We start from the raw sequence: 13,289 nt of genomic DNA, 5'->3' as shown, positions 1-13,289 counted from the left end.
TATTCTTTATTATGAAATTCTACCATCTCATCACTGAGTTAGTGAGTGGTACCTTTTACTAATGAGAAACTACAATTAAGCTTTAAATTGATTCTCAATATCTGATCTGAAATTAACTTACAAAAAAAGGTCATTAAATATTGACTTAGTTGATATAAAATTGTCTATTTAATTCCAGTGACTAAAAAGATACCTGATTGCCCTTCTAATGTTACCTTACATTAAGCTCATCAGAAAGTTAGTTTTCCAGTATTTCTACCATATTACTTTGTACTTTGTTTTAAGCTATTCCAACTAGGGAAAGAACAACAAACGGAGCACATTTCTGAAAGGTGAAGTGGCTTATGCAAGGTACAACCAAGGAACATGGTAGGAACCCACCATGGAAGCATGAGGAAGGAGATGCTGTCCAATTTCTAAACTAGTGTTTCTCAAAAAACCAACTATTTCCTTTTACTTAAGTTTCCCAATCTTTCCATGACAGCTTTCAATAAGACAGCTTATTTCATCCTTATAACACCGTGAGATGAGCAGGGCAAACAAGCATCTCATCAACACTAAAAACTTGTTATTCACAGATCCTCCAATGATTAAGCTACTACCAGAGAAATCCTGGAGCTATACTTCCAATCTTGCATTTGTAGGTGCAACCTAGGTACCTGTTTCAGTGACCTGTGTAAATCCAGTTTTCCCATGTTTACCTTTTTCTGTCATGTACACCACCACTTATACTCCTAATTATACAAACACTTACTGTCCTGCAACAAAGAAGCTGTTCATCCTGGAGTAACTCAGCTCTTCTTCCTACCCACCCCACCAACCCTGACTCCTAAGCCTTTTAGCCCTCTTTCTTCCCATGGCTGTACTGTTTAAGGAATTCATCTTTTCTTACGATCGGTCTTCTTTTCCTTTGGTTTCTTACTCTTCAGTCTTCATAAGCCTCATTGAGATACAATGACTAATGAAAACATAGTGGCATTAAATATGAAATGACACACTTGGACAGCAGAAGAATGAACTAAGCAATAGTTAATTTTGTTTACAGTCTTACATCTATTTGAAAATACAAACCTGCTTTTTCCCTGTCTTTTTCCACAATCACACATATCCTTTGAAACATGCTCTGTAGGCGCTGCATCTGCTCGATGAACTTGTTCTTGCTGGTATTACTTAACATTTCAGACTGAGACTTCCTTACTACGACCATTCGGCTGCTTACGATGTAGTCACAGCCATTAAGAGGACAAATCTCTACTTGTAACCCATGAACTGTTCTTAGTGAAGAGATTACTTCCAAACCGGTAGTGATTTCACGACTATCTACAAGAATGCAAGCCCTGTTTCCTTCTTGCAGATGTCTAGGGGCTGTATGTACCTCAGCCACACGCAGGACTGAAGTAGAACAGGGTGCTGCTGAGATGTCACTGTGCTCCTGACCATCAGCCTGAAAGAGGGGAAAGCACGGGTCACAGTCCAGCTGAATAAGCATCAGTGCATGCATGCCACATGTGATACTGGCGCTCCCTCACACTTCACCAGAACCAAAGGGACTAGATAAAACAAGCCACCACTCTAACAGTTCAAAGTAAAGCCACAGTTGACAACAATCAATAGGAGAACAGACAGTCATGATGAAATACAGTGAAGTCTACAACCAGAGAAGAAAATAAATTTGCAAAGGGAACATAGTTTTTAAGCTAGAGAAAAGAATGTCTTGATAACATGAAAGCAAACTGAAATGCATCTCAGGAATAAGGACTCGAGACAAAATATTATTGAAAAACTGTGAGATTAGATAACCAGAAACTCTTTCTAGCTGAAAACAAACCTTAATTGTGTTTGGGTTTCTCTCTTCTGTAGTAGTGAACCAGGGCCTCTTGCATGCTAAACAAGTGTTCTACCATTAAGCTGCATCCTTAACCCTTAAGAAACATTTTTTTTTTCTTTTCCTCATTTTTGGGGCCAGGCAGGGATGTAAAGGCGGTGGTAAAGGCTGTACCTAGCACCTTGGACAGGCTAGGCAAGGACTGTCCTAGTGAGCTGTCTAAAGCCCAGGAATGCTTTTTAACCTAGTTTTTAAAATTGTATTATTATGTGATGCATGCATGGATGCATGCCCTTGTGCACATGTGGAGATCACAGGACAATTTGGAATCAGTTCTTCTTCTTTTTTTTTTAAGATTTATTTATTTATTATATCTAAGTACACTGTAGCTGTCTTTAGACACTCCAGAAGAGGGTGCCAGATCTCATTACAGATGGTTGTGAGCCACCATGTGGTTGCTGGGATTTGAACTCAGGACTTTCAGAAGAGCAGTCAGTGCTCTTAACCGCTGAGCCTTCTCTCCAGCCCCGGAATCAATTCTTTACAGCAGCCTTTCCATAGGAACCAAGGATCAAAGTCAACAGGCTTGCATGGCAAGTGCTTTTACCCATGGGGCCATCTTACCCACCCCTAGTAATGCTTATGTGTATGTGCCTGAGTATGTGAATGTGCATCAATGTGTGCAGGTGCCCAAAGAGGCCAGACAAGGGTGTATGAACCCCTCAAACTGAATTTATAGGAGTTTCAGGAACCACTAAAAATGGGTGCTGGGAACTGAATCTAGGTTTTCTTTAAGAAAACAAGTGCTCTTAACTGCTAAGTTATCTCCAGTTTCTCAGTAACACTTAAAAAAAATGAGAGCTGGAGATGTAGAGCAGTGTTAGAACACATATCTAGTCCATGCAGGCTCCAAGGACCAGGCCCAGCACTGTAAAGAAAGTAACAGATACATGCCTAGCTGACATGCTCAGAGGACAGAAACAAAATAAGAGCCCTGCAAATGAACTGAGCCCAAACAAACCCAACTTCTCCTAGCAGCCAAATCCTGTTCAGAATGAGTTCTTTATGTAGAGATGGTATGTACAGCCAGACCTTTGCTTTAAAAAAAAATTGTTAAAAAAAAATTAATGGGCTGGAAAGATGGTTCAGCAGTTAAGAGCAATGACTACTCTTTCAGCGGTCCTGAGTTCAATACCCAGCAACCACATGGTGGCTCACAACCATCTGTAATGGGATCTGATGCACTCTTTTGGTGTGTCTGAAGACAGCTACAGTGTACTCATATAAATAATATACATCTTAAAAAAAATCAAACATTCAGTGTAAAAATAATTCTATTACATGAGAGCAGAAAGCAAGAACTAGTTAGGTGGACACAGAGATTCTTCTTAAAATCTGATCCACCAAAGAACCCTTTAGCCCAGTGATACTGAAGCCAAGGTATATACAATGCCTACACAGTTGGCAAAATCCTTTAATAAATAACTACAAGTGTTCTCCGAACAGAAATGCAAATGGCTGTATATGATTTGCTATGAAAGGAAAAATGCCTTGGAACTTTATGTTAACACCATTTCTCACTAGAGAGATTATATTCTGTTGATGAGGTTTAAACTATCAGGAGTTCTAAACCAACAAAAAAACAGCAAAATCCCATGGAAAAGTTAGAAAAGCCAGGTAGTGGTGGCTCTATCTTTAATCCCAGCACTTAGGAGGCAAAGGCAGGTGGATCTCTGAGTTCAAAGCCACCTTGGTCTACAGAGTGTTCTTCCAGGACAGCCAAGACCAACATGGGCTGATGAGTTTGGGACAAGCCTGAGCTATATAGTAAGATACTATGTTAAACATCAACAAACAGCCGCAACTAATTCATCAGGTTAGAAACTTTGGTGCCTGAGAACGTTATGTGTGTAGTGTATGTTTGTGTGGTATTTGCACATTTGTGAATAGAAGCATGTCTGTAAACTTGCAGAGTCCAGAAAGACTTGGTGTCTTGTCCTATCACTCTTTGTCATATTCTTTTATATGACAGCACCTCTCACTGAATCAGCCTGCCCAGGTTCAAGTGTGAGGTTGATCTGGGCTACATGATACCCTGTTTCAAACTAAACAAAACACTATTTTTAATTTGACTGAGTTATTTAGTATAAAATTCAACACACACACACACACACACACCCCCCAAACCAACACTTTTAAATAAACCAGCGATGGCACTTTCCCTCCTTTTCATGCATACCTTCAACTGAACTGGATGGTTCCCACATTCTTTCCTTGATTCAACACCAGTACATGGTGGTGAAGCAGATTTGATTTTATTATGGCTCTGAGCCTTCACGTTCAAGGCTCCAGGAACGGCATCTGTTTTACTGGGTAGCACCTGTAGTCTCTGCCTGGATGACTGATTCCACTCTGGATCAGAAAGGACCTTGGGAGGCACTGAGGACCCGGATGGCCCTGAAGCCCAGAGCTGTGTGTGCTCAGCAGCAGCGTGGCCACCAGAAACGGAGTGTTCTCTGTCCTTTGTGATGTTTTCTTCCTCACTTGAGTCATCGTCAGGTAAGATAATTCTAGACAATTTCTTTCTTGGCCGTGTGTAGTTTTGTTTCTTGTTCATTTGTTTGAGCTTTATTGCATATCGAGTTTTATATCGTATGTCCTCATCTGTAAAGGAATCTTTAGTTAAGTTAAAATCAACACAAATTTCTTCTTCACTTGATTGGCTTTTGCAAGACTCTTCTTCATCAACACAAAAACTGTCCTCTAAATAGTTTTCATCTTGCTCAGGAATCTGTAAGAAAACCAGGCAGAAATAGTTAAATTTATAATTAGTCTGAATTTACATTCTTTGAGGAACTAATTCTTATTCCAGTCAATGAACATCTACTAAGTACATTCATTCATTATGAAAAAAATGGGGACTTGAGAGATTAAGAAAGAAATAAACAAAAAAAAAAAAAAAAAATCAAACAAGCAACGTCTTACCTTCTAGAAATTTACAGTCAGCTGCAGGCAGCCAGAGACGTAAGTAAGAAAAGCATGTGCCAAGTTTTATGTGTAGCTGTATTAATATCCAGCAGAATATGGCAGTTTATGGACAGAGAAAATATGGCCTGTACATGGAAGCTATCCTATCCAGGCCTGCTGCTCTGTGCTTGTTCTCCCACTTGGAAGATGTACAGTTCAGGACCAGTGCATGTATGTGGGTAACAGGGTAGAGGTGCAACAGCTGCCTAGTGTGTGGAGTGAGTCCCTGGGTTCGATCCCCACGACTGAAATCGGTACGAGCAACACAGGAAGATCTCATCCAAATCCAACAACATGTCACCATGCAGGGGAGGCAGGGGAAGCTCTGGTGATATGCGGCACTGTGGATTCATGGCAAGGTTGGCTACATAGTAAAATCCTATCACAGAATACCAATAAACTAAGACATGGAAGATCTACCTGTAATTTCTAGAAACATTTTTATGAAAAAGAAAAACAACTCAAAAGAAGTATGGCATACAATAAAATTAACTAGGAGATGATCAAATTCTCTTCATTTTCTTTAAACTAATTCTCCTAGATGGAAAAGAATTCATTGTAAAATTCTCCAAGCTAGCTTCGACTCCTAAGTTTAGAAATAAAATGGAAGCTTTATTAATAGGACTGACTTCAAATTGCAATCAAGGAACTCTCCACTACCTTTCTGAGATCTGTACCTGTGAGAAAATGTTCATGTTGGTATGCTTCTCATGGACCATTCTGTACTTAGTGCTCATCAATGGACTACGTACAGACTTCATGTAAATAGCTCTCATTTCAGAATCTGTAAAGAATTAAAAATGAAGTAGCAATGTCAGTTACATGAAAATCTTCATTTAGTCAGAGGACTACTCCAGATTTACTTAGCTCAACGTTAAGCAAAGGTTTATAGAGAAGATACACACGCACATGAGTGCATGCACACCCAGATGTATGTTTGTATGTATAGATCAATTTGGGCAACATGGTAAGATCTCATCCAAAACCTGATACATCTCAGTACTCCAGAAATGGAGGCAAGAGAATCTATGGTTACACGACACCTTGGATACTCAGCAAGTCTGAAGTCTGGCTGGGCTACACAGTAAAATCCTGTTGCAAAACACCAACAAAGGAATGAAAGATCCACCTATAATTTCTAGGATAAAATGTTTTAATGAAAAACTTAATTTTCAAAAGAGAGAAAGAGAGAACTCTAAAAACAATTATTTAAAATGTTGTCAAAGGCCAGGTGTGATGGTGCATGCTTTTAATCCTACAATCAGGAGGCAGAGGCAGGCAGCTCTCTGAGTTTGAGGTCAGCTTGCTCTACAAAGTGGGTTTCAGGAAAGTCAGAATTATGTAGCAAAAATCCTACCTTTAAAAAAAAATAATAATTGGCCAGGCGTGGTGGCGCACGCCTTTAATCCCAGCACTCGAGAGGCAGAGGCAGGCGGATTTCTGAGTTCGAGGCCAGCCTGGTCTACAAAGTGAGTTCCAGGACAGCCAGAACTACACAGAGAAACCCTGTCTTGAAAAACCAAAAAAAAAAAAAAATAATAATAATAATAATTGGGGGCTGGTGAGATGGCTCAGCGGTTAAGAGCATCGACTGCTCTTCCAAAGGTCCCAAGTTCAAATCCCAGCAACCACATGGTGGCTCACAACCATCCGTATCAAAAATCTGATGTCCTCTTCTGGAGTGTCTGAAGACAGTTACAGTGTACTTACATATAAAAAATAAATAAATAAATCTTTAAAAAAAATAATAATAATTGAAAAAAAACTCTCAAAAGAACAATAATGATGATGATGTTGAACGTTTTGCCTTCGAAATCACTGTCTAGTTGGGTAAAGAAAGCCATTTGGCAATGTGGATTAATAAAAGCAATTGAGGAAAACTATTTATCAGAGACCTTACTAAATTTATCAGGGAAGGAGATATGCTTTCAGAAAACAATGTGGTCAAATAACATTTGAGCATGCACAGTCCATTCAGATTCAGAGCAACGAGTCAGACTGGCTACCCCTGCAGTGAGATATGTTCTGATTGGCTCATCAATAGTCTGGCCTTTCAGAGATCAGGTCTGTGACTGACTCTGTCTCTGCAGTCTGGGGTAATTTAAAGAGGCAAAGTTTCCCAGGGACCATGAGATTAAGGGGAAAAATGTGCTTTTGGACACAGTTCTCCACAGTTTTCATAGCATCTAGAATAAGGTTTAGTGTGCTCCGTGCTCAGTCTTGCATGTGGCTTTTACAGATTTCAGTAAAATCTGTTAAGATTCAAAGATAACAGCTAATTCAAAGGCCCTCAGACAGCAGTGCTTCTAGACCACACAAGGACTTCATTGTAGAAGGGAATTGGGCAGTGCAGACACCAGTTTGGTCCCAGTCTGGCATTGTCATACAATCTCATTACAGCGGAAGGGCAGCTAGAGGGATGCACAGTGAACAGAGTAACAGTGGCTCCTACAAGGAGACGACTGTGAGGGACAATGACTAGACTCTGGCTAGCAAAGCTCACAGGATTCTCAGTGGGCTGCAGGAACAGAGCGACTGGTGTACTTCTGCTGCACAACTGAGCCCATGTAGTGGCTAGAAAGAAGGAGAGACACTCACCTCTGTTTAGGCACAGTGCCTTTCAAAGAAAAGACTTCAAAGCTTTTTTAAAATTACAGAGAAATGCTTGTTATTTTCATGTATGGTTTAAGTACCTTTTACTACAGCTTTTAAAAACAGTCAGCACCAACAAGTAAAAACCTGTGTTTCCCCCATTTCCTCCTTAACTAGAAATTATTAACGTCTCATAGAATAATTATTATTGTCTCATAGAAGGTTTTCAGTACATTTTCCTTTCTGGTTGACTGCATTTCTTCTCTTGCTGTTTGAGATTTTTTTTTTAACGTACTTGTGTAATCAGCTACTGTGACATCTTCTTATGCTTTTGTTTTGAACAGACTGTGGTCCTGCTCTTCGTTTTCAGAAGAGTTTAAGGTAGACACTGAACCCTGGATAAATGAACATTTGATGCTTGAGCCACCGAGGTGGATCCGGACTTACTGACCTGAGTAAGTAAGTAGCCTGTAAACAAGTAGATCTAAACAGAAGCATTTTGGAAAGTGAACAGAGAAAGGTTTTGTACATACTGAATTTAAGCCCCATAAAGTCAAGCTTATGAGAGCCATCTTTTAATAAAGACGTCAACAGACACACTGAAATTACCAAGTGTCATGTTGGCACTTACCATTTATAGCCTGTGAAAGCTGGGTCCGGTCATTTACAAAGTCGAGCAGTGAGGAATCCTGCTCGTTCTCAGACTCATCATCCTCATCTGCTGAGACACAGTCCATATCTTCTTTAGAAACCTCTGCCTCGTCGTCTAAAAACCTCCGAGCCATAGTCTGTGGAGAAACAAGAGGCATGAAGACAGCCCACAGAGATGAAAAAAAAACTGTTCACAGTTCTTGTTCTGGGAAGTGTATATTTAGGTTTTTATTTAAAAATTTGAATTTGCCTGTAACTGTACACATTAAAGTATATAGCATGGCATTTTAATACATGTGTATAATGTGGAAACAACACTGAACAACACAATTAACTGTGACCCAGAGCTGCCTACTAAGTTACACTGTTGCTCTTAAGGAAGTGGCTTTCTTTTCAATGCTTTAAACAAACACACCAAAATAAATAAAACAAAAACCCAACTGCTCTTCCGAAGGTCCAGAGTTCAAATCCCAGCAACCACACGGTGGCTCACAACCATCCGTAACGAGATCTGGTGCCCTCTTCCGGAGTGTCTGAAGACAGCTACAGTGTACTTACATATAATAAATAAATAGATCTTTTAAAAAAAAAAAAAAAAAAAGCCGGGCGTGGTGGCGCACGCCTTTAATCCCAGCACTCGGGAGGCAGAGGCAGGCGGATTTCTGAGTTCGAGGCCAGCCTGGTCTACAAAGTGAGTTCCAGGACAGCCAGAGCTATACAGAGAAACCCTGTCTCGAAAAAACCAAAAAAAAAAAAAAAAAGAAAGAAAGAAAACAAAACAGGACTGAAAACCACAACAAAAAAAATCTATATAAAATTTCTTCTGAGCTGGGCGTGGTGGCGCATGCCTTTAATCCCAGCACTCGGGAGGCAGAGGCAGGTGGATCTCTGAGTTCAAGGCCAGCCTGGTCTACAAAGTGAGTTCCAGGACAGTCAGGGCTATACAGAGAAACCCTGTCTCGAAAAACCAAAAAAAAAAAAAAAAAAAAAAAAAAAAAAAAGAAAAAGAAAAAGAAAAAAAATCTGATAATGTTAGATAAACCAGGATTTAAGACACTAGTTGGCTTGCTAGATGTTTTCCAACAGTCTACAGACATAAAAGGTAAGCATTGGCAGGAAATCACTGAGTATCAGAAGCACTGACTAAACAGGAAAGTGTGCTATGACTTTTTTTCAATTACTTAATGAAGAAAGATAAGGGAAATGTGGGATCACTGAGCTAGCACCTCAGTCAACACGGCCAAGACTGACAACTTGTGTTCCATCCCTGGGAGGCACGTGGTGAGAGGAGGGAGCTGGCTCCTATAGTTTGTCTTCTGACAGCCACTTTCCCGCTGTGGCAAGCACTAACCCCTGCCACACATGTCATAAATTAGTATTATTGGTTCTTCTATTTATTTTTCTTTTTTCTTTTTTTAATTTTGTTTTGTTTTTTCAAGTTTTAGTTTTATGTCTGTGAGTAACCTGCCTGCATGTATGTCTATGTACCAAGTGCATGTCTGGTGTCTATGGAGGCTGTAGAAGGCATCGGATTCTCTTGAAATAAAGTGACAGATGGATGCTGGCCACCATGTGGGTGCTGGGAATTGAACTTTGGTCCTCTGCAAGAGCAGCCAGTGCTCTTAATCACTTAATCTTTAGCCCCAGTTTTTTTTATTGTTGTTTATTTGTTTAAAAATTTTTTTTTTTAGAAAAAGCAATTTTCCTAACTCAGGTCTGGCTCTATATTTTCTTAAATTTGAACAAGAAATTCTCAATATATTTCAATTTCTTTATTTAATCATACAAAATAACATATCACTAATAAGATAAAGTCAGAACAAAAAGAAAAATAAAGAAGTACACTTTTGAGATTTTTTAATTCCAAAAAAAAAAATTAAAATTGCAAACATAGTGGGAAAGTGCTTCTTTAAAAAATGTGTTTTCTGGGGCTGGAGAGATGGCTCAGCACTGAAGAGCACTGATTGCTTTTCCACTCACCCACATCGTAGACCACAATCATCTACGATTCCAGTTCCACCCTCTTGTAGCCTGTGTGGGCAACAGGCACATACATGGTTCATAGATACATATTACCAAAATCCCATATCTATCTATCTATCTATCTATCTGTCTATCTATCTACCTACCTACCTATCTATCATGTGTTTGCATAGCATATACACGTGCGCATGTGTGTATGTAACAACTGCACATTAATAGCATATAAACGTGCACATGTGTGTATGTAACAACTGTACATTAAATGAGTAAGGAATGATTACCTTTACTTGACTCCGTTTCTTTTGGGCTTCAGAGCCTTTTCTGGTGTTCCTGTTACGACCCTTGAAGTGTTCCAACCTTGGACACGTTCTGCCAAAATTCTCACTCTCATCATCGCTAGATGCTAATTCTGACTGTAAAAAGTTAGTTAACACAAGACTTACAGAAGAAAGAAAAACCTAACTAGATTGATTTAACTTATTTCTTAAGTGATTGATTTTAGTGTTTTTTTTTTTCCTTTTCAATGACTAAGTTTTCTAGTCAACATTCTCAATTGTTCTCCCCAGCTAGACCATTAGTGGTCAGTCAGGTATGTGTTCACCCAACTTAGTGTTACATCAAATGTGTCTGCTGAAAACTTACAGTGCTTTCTGTAGATTTTCAAGGATTTCACAAAAGATAAAAGTTCATCAAACATACAGAAAACCTTTGAAACCAAGAAACTAATAGAGCAGTAACAAATTTTAACAAAGCCCTCCACTGTTCTTGCACAATAATACGAATGGAAAGCTTAACAGATAACTTCAGTTTGTAGGAATAATTTTCAGGGAACACAGCACAACCACCACAACAACTGTGCCTGAATTTTAATGCACTTCTTATAAGGCACTGGTCATTTTGGGTAGAGCAGAATGCCAAAGTAAGTTTTTAGAGTGAATGTGGATTGGTGGTATTTTTAATTAACTTTGTCCAAATGGTCCATTAGACAGAAACTCTACAAGATATGGCCTGCAGATGTTTGCTGCTACATAAAACAGAAATGAAAGACTGCCACATCCACTCCAGTAGTGACTCCTGTGACAGGCCTAGAAACCTGGATGCCTTCCTGAGGTGAAAAGTTCATGGAAACTTAGTCTCCTGTAATAACGAATGCTCCAATGCTTTAGTCGGTGAATGGATCGGTGTGTTTTCCCTCAGTATTGCTTTATTATAAGTGCCGCTAAGGATTGATTTTGACATACAGCTAAGTTAAGATTCTTCAACAGTCCTAGGCAGTCCTTGAGCTGACCCTGAGCATAGATAGATAGAGTCACTGCCCTACACAGGAATTTACAAAGACCTAGGAAGAAGGAACGATGTGGTCTAAGAAGGAACTAAGTAAATACTTAGAACTATAGATACCCCTGTCACTCCAGGACACAGGAATTTACAATGACCTAGGGGGAAGGTGGACTATACAATAGACTAGAATTGGAACTATGGCAAGGGTATGAAGCCCTTGCCCCTGACTTTTAAGATTAAGCTGACCTTAGGTGGGGCTGCTTTTGATCCCAATTGTTAACATTGATTTTATCCCAGTTGTTCCAGTTAGCTTTTAAGTGCGCATCCCTCTGTTTTGTTGTAAAAGTAATTTTGCATCAGATAACTTCAATGTACCTTGAATGGCCTTAATGTATCACTAATTTCTTTGTTTCCTGTAATATATAAGACTGATGCTCACTTTGACAAAAATACATTCAGATACCACAGTCCCTTGTGTCTGTATTTGTCACCCTTCTCCTCACCAACTCCTTGCCCACCTGTCCGGAACCCTAATTTCCCGAGGATTGAGGGGGGCCGAAAAGACAAAGGTACTATTTTAAGCATGAAGCAGTTAGAAGTCCCTAGCTTGGAGGAGGCAGGACAAAGTCTGGTTCAAGACCTCATAGAACAGAGGTGCAATTGCTCTCCATGGGCCCTGTGTGAGCTGTCTATTCTGAACAGCACCTGTCTCACCCAGCTTCCTTGCTAGCGGTGGTGTCTATCCTCTCTCAAGAAGCTTACTACACACAACTCCTAATGTTTAGGCTAAAGGCTACTTTTTTTCTTATCTCAACTTCAAAAATTACACCTCTGTAACCTGCTTTCCTTTTTATTCATTCTATTTCTGTTTCTTTATTATTTATATTGTTATCATCAGGAAAGCTTATAATGAATCCATTTCTTTAGCAGAAGTAGAAATTCTAATCACATAAGATATGGTGTCACCTATGTGGTGGTGGTAGTGTACACCTTTAATCCCAGCACTCAGGAGGCAGAGGCAGGTGGATCTCTGAGTTTGGGGCCAATTTGGTCTATGGGGTGATTTCCAAGACAGAGAAACCTTGTCTTGGAAAAACAAAAACAAAACCAAAAGATAGTGTCTATTGTTCTACTAAGCATATACCTGTAAGATCAAATATACTAATTCTTTTCTGATGTGTATGCTTTTTCTTATATTACTTATCCTAAAACAATTTAGGTTACTGTGGCTGAAAAGATGACTCAGTGGTTAAGAGTACACACTGCTCTTCCAAGGACCCGAGTTTGGTTCCCAGCACCCATGCTGGGTGGCTCCAACCATTGTAATTTCAGCTCCAGGGCCACTGATATCCTTTCTTGTCTCCCAGAGACAGGCACAGACACAAATAGACACCCCCATACCCCTAGGAATAAAAATGCCTGTAATTTACTTACCCTGAGAACTCTGGGTTTTTTTACAGCATGAATGGGTGAATCAACTTCGTTGTTTTTCTGATCCTGGATGAAACAGACAAACAGTTTAAGATATAACACAGTCAGGAAGGGGGAGCAGGGCTTCACTTGACTGCAGCACTGTGGGGAAGGAGTGACTTACCTCGGGGGACTTTAGGACATTTCCTTTTGGTTTTTTAGTCTTTCTCAGGAAAACATCATCTTCGCTTTCACTAGTTAAGTGTTCAACTATAATTGAAAAATGAATCTGGTCAATAGTTAAAGTTACTCTATCACAATCATATTACTGATTACCATAATAAAAATGTCCTAAATTTCTTAATCTTCCAAGGACAACAGACATATGGCATATGTTCACAAAGATGTGTGTGTGTGTGTGTGTGTATACACATACATACATACATACATACACACACACACACACACACACACATATATACATAAACTTTATAGTATTTAAAAAGAACAGAGGAGAATA

The 13,289-nt window shown here is 39.5% G+C and overlaps 1 protein-coding gene across 2 annotated transcripts in view; it reads right to left on the bottom strand.

Annotated features, from left to right (window-relative positions):
• The window catches only part of Fancm (FA complementation group M), a 58,317-nt gene that overhangs the window by 7,025 nt on the left and 38,003 nt on the right, over positions 1 to 13,289 (bottom strand). Inside the window, exons 15-21 of one of the 2 annotated variants that reach the window (XM_021179626.3) lie at positions 12,954 to 13,039; positions 12,794 to 12,856; positions 10,360 to 10,491; positions 8,076 to 8,232; positions 5,530 to 5,636; positions 4,065 to 4,616; positions 1,072 to 1,444 (exon numbers count right to left, since the gene is read on the bottom strand). In XM_021179626.3, coding sequence (XP_021035285.1) covers positions 1,072 to 1,444; positions 4,065 to 4,616; positions 5,530 to 5,636; positions 8,076 to 8,232; positions 10,360 to 10,491; positions 12,794 to 12,856; positions 12,954 to 13,039 — 1,470 coding nt within the window. The remainder of the gene's footprint in view (positions 1 to 1,071; positions 1,445 to 4,064; positions 4,617 to 5,529; positions 5,637 to 8,075; positions 8,233 to 10,359; positions 10,492 to 12,793; positions 12,857 to 12,953; positions 13,040 to 13,289) is intronic. The other variant, XM_029484735.2, reaches the window with a different exon arrangement.

The sequence above is a fragment of the Mus caroli genome, unplaced genomic scaffold (assembly GCF_978045245.1).
Source record: "Mus caroli unplaced genomic scaffold, Mus_caroli_1 scaffold_14, whole genome shotgun sequence".
NCBI classification, from domain to species: Eukaryota; Metazoa; Chordata; class Mammalia; order Rodentia; family Muridae; genus Mus; species Mus caroli.
Note: the sequence above shows the minus strand (reverse complement) of the source record. Positions and strands in the feature narration are given on the sequence as shown.